General features: G+C 34.9%; 1 protein-coding gene across 1 annotated transcript; it reads right to left on the bottom strand.

The window, feature by feature from the left end:
* Window positions 1-2559: 2559 nt before the first annotated feature.
* Window positions 2560-4332, bottom strand: LOC134206161 (uncharacterized). The gene is made up of 4 exons (XM_062681852.1): window positions 4065-4332; window positions 3876-3998; window positions 3390-3652; window positions 2560-3093 (listed from the first exon to the last, which is right to left on the bottom strand). Exons 1-4 carry the CDS (start codon window positions 4330-4332, stop codon window positions 2560-2562), a joined length of 1188 nt encoding a protein of 395 aa, XP_062537836.1.
* Between the last annotated feature and the right edge of the window lie 3535 nt (window positions 4333-7867).

Raw genomic sequence — 7867 nt, 5'->3', positions numbered from 1 at the left:
ACTATTTCATTGAACATAAATATTGACGGCCTTCCAATATACAAAAGTGCTATGAAGAACTTTTGGCCGATACTGTTCAACATTCATGAGTTTCTCAAATTACAACCGTTCGTGATGGTATTTTTTATGGAGTTGGTAAACCTAAAAACGCCACTGAGTTTTTAAATCCGTTCATTGAAGAATTGGTAGCGCTACTGAACTCTGGTCTACAAATTGGGGACAATAAAGTAATTTTGAGAGTACGATGCTTCATTTGTGATACGCCAGCACGCGCTTTCATTAAAGGAGTTATGAATTTTAATGCGAAGTACGGATGTATCAAATGTACTACTAAAGGGACATTTTCGCAAATATCGAGAACAATGGTATTCCCTAACTGCAATGCCTCTTTGCGAACTAACGAGTTATTCAGAGCCAAGGAATACTCCGACCACCAACGCTGCGACTCACCACTAATCATGCTTCCAATAAACATGATTGAAGACATAATTGTGGCTGATGCGCTGCATTTATTAGAATTAGGAGTTATGAAGAAACTTTTGAATGGATGGCGAACAGGTTGCATGTCAATGAAGACAAAATGGAGTACTTTCGAAAAAAGGAGATTTCTAAAATTCTGGTTAGTGTACAGTTTCCCATGGAGATTCATCGTAGAATGCGATCTCTTGACTTTGTATCTCTTTGGAAAGGACTGGAATATCGCAACTTTCTCAATTACGTAGGTGTTGTTATATTGAAGGACTTTTTGCCGGAAAAATACTTCACTCATTTTCTTATGCTTTTTTGTGCTGTTCGCATATGTTCGGTAAAACTATATTCGAATTTACTTCATATTGCGCGTTCTCTGATCAATGATTTTTTGAATGATTTTAAGGTTCTCTACGGGGTTGAGTTCATGACGAGCAACATACATAATTTGTGTCATATTGTCGATGAAGTTTCGAGATTCGGGCCTCTTTCGACACTTTCTGCTTACCCTTTTGAAAATAGCCTACATTCGATGAAAAAGATTATCAGAACAGGGCCTAATCCTTTGGCACAAATAGCAGGTCGTATTACAGAAGCAATGCAATCAATAGAGCCTGTTAATATCAACCAATACAACATTTCCGTTGATACTAAAGGAAGACAGACTTTTGTTAACATTGAGACTACTAGTGAATTCCGTCTGGTTGTAGAACAGTTCACACTAACTACTTATTTCAAAGACAAATGGATTCTGACTAACGACCATCAGATTATGGCGTTTACGAAAGTAGTGAAATTGCAATCGAACTATTTCATCGAAGGCAGGAAGGTCCAATCCAAACATAATTATTTTCATACATACCATAAATTGATTGCAATTCGGTATTGGTATAATTTCTTCAACATGTTTAATAACTAACCGATGCTTCATTAGAATTAGTTCCTAAATTTTGTAAGCTCATATGTAACTCAAATGATATCTGACAATAAACAAAATATCAAACTCTTTGTAAAAAAGCATTTTTTTTTTTTCAAATGTTATATCCCCAAGAAGAAATCCAAACTTAAGAAATCCAAACTCGACATAGTAGTGATACACATTTCTCGCATACATACACATTTTTCTTCTTAATAACAATGGCCGACTTTGCCCCCGGTCGAATGCAATCTGTTGCAAGAATATCGGTTGAGAATTACTATAGCAAAGTTGTCTAATGCTTTTCTTAGTCCTTGTGCACACACATACATATACACATACACATGAACAGACAAACAGTTGCTCAGTTCGTCAATTGGTATATAATAGTATGGGTCTCCAAGCCGTCTATAAACAGTTCGTTTTTGGAGTGAAAAGATATCGTTCGATTCAACTTTGTTATATAAAGAAGGCAATAACTAATCGAATGTTAATGTTTTGAAAGCTATGAGTAGAAAACTATATTATTATATTGCGTTCCAAAGCTTGCAACCGTGTATTTCGCGACATACCACAGTGGGCAGGTTAGTTATGGATAGTGCTTAGATGAAAAATCTCTTTTGCCTTCAAGGCAGTTTTAGTAATGCAATATTTATGCTACACAGCATCTCTTTGGGCATGTTAGCTTATGCATGTGCCGAGATGGAAAGTTGACTTCAAGACACAGCGACTAAGTCGATTATTTCAATAGATAGACAAATCCACCAAAGAACCCACAGTACAGTTTGAATATTTGAAATTACCTCAACTTTCTTTTGTCATAAGACGGGTTTGTACAATCCCATTTAATTCCACCACTTAATTGTACCTTGACAGATACGTATTTCGACCTCTACACGACGACCGTCTTCAGACTCGACAAGTCGAGTCAAGTACGAGACACTGAAGACGACCCTACGATTGAGGTCGAAATACGTATCTGTCAAGGTACAATTAAGTGGTGGAATTAAATGGGATTGTACAAACTCGTCTTATGTCAAGTAAAGACATTCCACTAAAAAGCTCAAACTAATTTTCTAATTCTCTTTATTTTTTCAAAAACACTGTACAGAATTCCATTTTATGTGTTCTTAAGTTTAACGAGAACATCATAAATGTTTCATTTAAATTATTCATCATTCCAAAGAAACTTCGTTGGTCTCCATTTGGTCATCAGCATCATCTAGCTCGATATCAGCGTCATGTTCAAATGTTGTATCTGGATCCATTTCTCCTTGGCTGTTGTTGAAGGGCTCCGTATGGTCACTTGAATCATTAGGTTCTTCTTCGTGATGAGTCATATCATTCAGATTATCGATTTTCTTTTTTATAATCTCCTTGCGTTTACGAGTTGGACGGCATGATGACTTACGTAGTCTTTGGTTTGTGCATCTCGATTTGCTGTATCTGAACAAACGTGTTCTGCAGAATACTTCTAACTTCTGAGCTGTATATGTGGGGTCGCCAATACGAACTAGCTTAAGTAGCAACTGTAGAATATTGCCAAATTCTCTAAAACCCCTTTTGGATGTCTCGCCGCGACTGATTCCGGTCCATGTAAAGTTATTCCAGAAGTCCCGTGTAAACAGACAATCAACAATCGTGTAGCACGCATTATTTCCGTTGCTTTCATATGAATTTGGGGGGATGATGCGTGTGAAATACTGTAGCTGAAATAAAAAAAATGTTACAATATCTCGTTTGCCATAATATAGGTTTTGTTTCCATATATGCGGTAACATAGCTTTTTGAACAATTTTATTAACGAAAAAAAAATGGTCTCACCACTTATTGCTATTTATAGACGAGTTGTATTAACGACTATTATAGAAGATTGATATAATCAAATTTTCAAGGAATAAAACATGGATCCGATCATATATCAGGTTTGTCTAAAATATAAGTGATTCATAATACCGTAGCTCAGTACCGTAATAAATGGAAATAACAAGTACATTATAATTACATATTGGCTGCATAGTTCTTCATTACGTAGTTTCACATTCCAGTCGTGGAGCTCAACTTCATTGTTGATTCGAGCATGTTGTTCCACCGGGTGGTCAGAAGGTTCGGATGTTGTAGTAGTAGATCGCGCTTGCATTTCCACCAGTGCAGTCATGCGAGTGAAATGAGTTTGAAAACACTCCTCTACCGCAGCTTTAACACTGTTTTGGATGAATTGCTGTAAATCCTTTTTCAAGTCCGCATAAGTTATTGCTCCGTCATTATCTAAAATTTGAGTATTTTTTATATGTTTTGATGCTTGCAGAAGATATGAAACACGACTCGTTGCACCAGTCAGAAAAAAGCCACATCGCCGAAAGCAAAGCAGCACCGGTGACGGAAATGTAGGATTTGACAGTTCATATTTTTTCTGGCAAATTCTGCTACTTCCGCTGTCGTAATGGTGTATTATTTTATAGTTTCTTTTCCGCAAATAATTGGCTCTTACCTGTAAGAACATGGTTTTCCAAATTAGATTGTTGTTCCTCGGTATTCGTCAAATAGATTATTCCGTTTTCAGAGCAATAAATAGGCTCTATCTCCTGCTGCATCGCCTGGGACGGAATCGATTCTACAATATATAAAAGAAGCAAATATAATTCAATTCATTTTGATGTTTTCAAATAATTGTACATACCCAAAACTACTGTCTTTGGTTGTTCATCCGATGTTTCGTGTTGAGATTGTCCCAGAGACACAACAGAATAGGGTGTTGGGCTGATTTGGTATTGGGTCAAAGGAGCATTTTTAATTCCTGACGGTCCCGCCACTGGCTGCGTCACTTTCAAAGTAGGTATGGAGCTTTGTGATGACGATGATTGAGAGGCCTGCGACCCAGGTGACTTATTTCCTGGCGGTATCAAAACTTGTGTCAATGGTTGCTGGATTACAACTTGCTGAGACATAGTGGCTGCATTGTCCTGCGCAACGAACTTCGATGTCGACGGTTGCTTATATTGAAAAGCCATGGAAATGGACGGCGTTGAAGGTCACTTGAAAATCGATTCACCCGGTAGCGGATGTGTGATTTCTTGACGTTTCTGCTTACACATTTCACCAGTAACCACATCCATGGTATCAAAATATTTTTTAGCTCCAGCTGTAGGTTTTTGGATGCTGCTCAGCGGATCTGCAATGGCTGTTAATAGGATAGAGTAAAGATTTGATCGATATTTTAAACAATTTTTCCTTACCTGCAAACATAGCGTTATAATCTTTTGAATCCACAGGTTTTGACTTGACGCTTTGTTTCAAAATCTTTTTACCTTCTACGTCTGAAACTTCTGTCTTCGCCAAGTCGTCCGCTGCTCTTTCAGCCGCCTCAAAGTTCCGAAACTTTTTCCAAATAATCACGGGAATGCGTTTAACCGAGCCGTGGAACTCAGTGCCAGACTCGCGCAGCTTCTCAATTTTTTCATTTGAGAGCTTTGGCCACAACAAAATACCGTTTTTTATCCAGGACATTGGTACCGTAAGTACCTGAAACTTTTTGTTCTCTATGAACTGTACCACAGCAAACATGTTGAATTTTTGAACCGAAATCTAATTTTTAAAGACTCAGCCGGATGCGGACGATGCGTGTTTCTTATTTATTCCCTGTGATGTCACTTACCAGTGCAGGCAGAAGTGCAATTTTTTTACTAAATTGATTAGAATTGAACATAATGGGTAACATAATAACAAATTTATGCATACTTGAAAACAGTATTTTATGTTGTTAAGGTACTGAGTGTATTATAGCGTTGAAGTTTTTAACTAATGAAAGTTTTTTAAATGAATACATGTTTTTGTACAAAACCATTAAACAGAGCGAAAATAGCAACATTGTACTTGCATCTTGCTTTCTGTTACTCAGATCGTATATCTTGAAAAAAGATCGGATATAGATACGTGATATCTGTGTAATCGTATTAAAGGTTATGATTAAGGTATATAGTTCTAGTAAATCGTAAATCTAGTCCAGTTTATCCCCGTGTTTGTTGTTATTTTCTCTAGTTTGTGATTTTTTATCGTAAATGATTTCATCGAATTGCAAAGGCTAAAAATGCTTCAGTAGAATAATTCGAAGAAAGTCAATGCCAAAAATCGCTATCAAATGCATGTTTCAGGTGATGCAATGCTATAACTGGTTCCTCTCAATATGATCGTCGAAGGTTCGATACCCACGAAAAGTAAGTTATGTAATTAAATACCAAGTTGAAATAATCTTTAAAAAGACAAAATAAATAAATCGAAAGCATGATCCTAGAGCATAGAACAAAAAAAACTTTATTAAAATAAGTATACCAAAGAACTTTTTTTTTATTTAATTACCGTTGCCTTTTACAGTCGCATATCGGTTCTTTAAATCGTAATTGACATGCAAAAATCGTATGCATGTTCCTCAAAGTCGTTTTCTTTAATGTTTCCTCTACACTGAATTGCAAAAAAAATCGTATCGTAAATCTGATATATAATACGATACAATCGTAAAGCGATCTTAGAAATGCCGTAAAATCGCATATAATAATAAATTAGATTGGTACAATCGAATGTATGCTGCTATATGGCCTCCACTTTGGGATGTATATGCCGCTTTTGTGCAATCAATACGATTCCTTTGCTCTTATATAAGTTCGATTAATTAAATTGCAACTTTGATATAGAAGACAAATTGCTAACTGGGCATACGCCAAATTGTCCAAACAGCGTTTTTAAAGTGTGATTTCTTCAGAGAAGTGGCTTATCACTTAATTTCGATAAACTTCGCTAAAAATTTCAAATTTCCAGAGCCTACTGTGATGATTTGTTTGCTTATTTTGAAAATAAAGACCGAAAAATGAAATTTGATCAGTAATTGTACTTTTTCAACACTTTTACTATTGGATCTTATTCAAAATCATAGATATTGGTAAAATACACGATTCGTGGCGGTGATCCAGTTAGAAAAAATTATTTTTGCCGATTAATCTGGAAAAAAGGCAAATTTATGGTATTTTTCACATATGCCGATTATGCGATGGGGCAGAGACGGGCAGCTGCTTTAATCGGCAATGGACAGAAAAAATCATGGCCTTTCATACAAACACTTTCCCAAAGACATGATATTCGATGATTTTTTCAAAATTAATTTCACTGAATGCCAGTACTGATGCTATAAAAAATACCTTTCAATGATTTTCGAATAGCTAGGAGGGTGAATAATTGAACGAAATGGTACGATGAATTAAATTAAAATTCGCATCGCATTTGTTAAAAATATATTTAAGAACTGATAAATTATTATTATTGCCCCTCTGGAAGATAAAGTTTGTAAGACATATTCGTATCGACTTCGAAGAAAATAGAAAAGGATTAGTTGTTAATATGATATGGACATTTTATTTAGTTTTTGTTTATACTAAACAGTTGAATACCAGTACATATGTACTATTTTTACTATGCATTGTGATATTTGCAAAAAGTTTAATATATCTGCGTTTTTCCTTTTGTTTGTATTTTTCATATTTTACTGTTACACTTCTTTATAAAATATGAGAAAACACGCAGATACATAGGACACTGTTGCTTATATCACATTATTTACTAAAAGTGAATATAAAAATACTGGTATTGCTTATTATAAAAAGGTCATGAACAAAAATAAAATATTTACAAATCTAATCGGTTGGAATTCATTATTTTCTCGGTTAAACTGAACTTTCACAGCTTTTGAATTTTCTTTGATTTTTTGTGATTTTTTTCTTGGGGTTAACTAATTGCTTCATTGACGCTGAATGTCTTAATCGGCTAAAACCAAACCGTGTAAAAAAAAAACCTGAGTGTATACAAAATTTTTTAAATAAAATAATATCTTCCAAAGGGGCAATAACAATATTTCATTAGTTCTGATATTGTTTTAACAAATGCGATGCGAATTTTAACTTATTTCATTGTACCATGTTGTTCAATTATTTACCCTCCTAACTCTTTTATAGCATCAGTACTGGCATTCAGTAAAATTAATTTTGAAAAAAATCAACTAATATCATGTCTTTGGAAAAGTGTTTGTATGAAAGGGTATGAATTTATTCTGCCCATTGCCGATTAAAACAGCTGCCCGTCTCTGCCCCGTCGCATAATCAGCATATGTGAAAAATACTATAAATTTGCCTTTTTTCCACGATAAATCGCCAAAAAGCATTTTTTTCTAACTGGATCACCGCCACGAATCGTGTATTTTACTAATATCTATGATTTTGAATAATATCCAATAGTAAAAGTGTTGAAAAAGTACAATTACTGATCAAATTTCATTTTTTTGGTCTTTCTTTTCAAAATCATCACAGTAGCAAGGTTCATCGAAATTAAGTGATAAGTAACTTATCTGAAGAAATCTCGCTTAACTTTTCAAAAGGACCTAAGTAAATTTTTTTCATGAAAAAATTTGAATAGCGCAATCAACATAAAAACATGAAAGCT

Source organism: Armigeres subalbatus, chromosome 1 (genome assembly GCF_024139115.2).
Source record: "Armigeres subalbatus isolate Guangzhou_Male chromosome 1, GZ_Asu_2, whole genome shotgun sequence".
Classification (NCBI taxonomy): domain Eukaryota; kingdom Metazoa; phylum Arthropoda; class Insecta; order Diptera; family Culicidae; genus Armigeres; species Armigeres subalbatus.
Note: the sequence above shows the minus strand (reverse complement) of the source record. Positions and strands in the feature narration are given on the sequence as shown.

Bases quoted from the DNA above. Each gene is read 5' to 3' on its own strand.
- LOC134206161 (XM_062681852.1), bottom strand. From the start codon at position 4,332: ATGTCTCAGCAAGTTGTAATCCAGCAACCATTGACACAAGTTTTGATA. The intron at 3,999-4,064 runs GTATGTACAATT...TATATATTGTAG, and splicing joins ACCAAAGACAGTAGTTTTGG to AATCGATTCCGTCCCAGGCG. The intron at 3,653-3,875 runs GTAAGAGCCAAT...CTCAAATTTTAG, and splicing joins GGAAAACCATGTTCTTACAG to ATAATGACGGAGCAATAACT.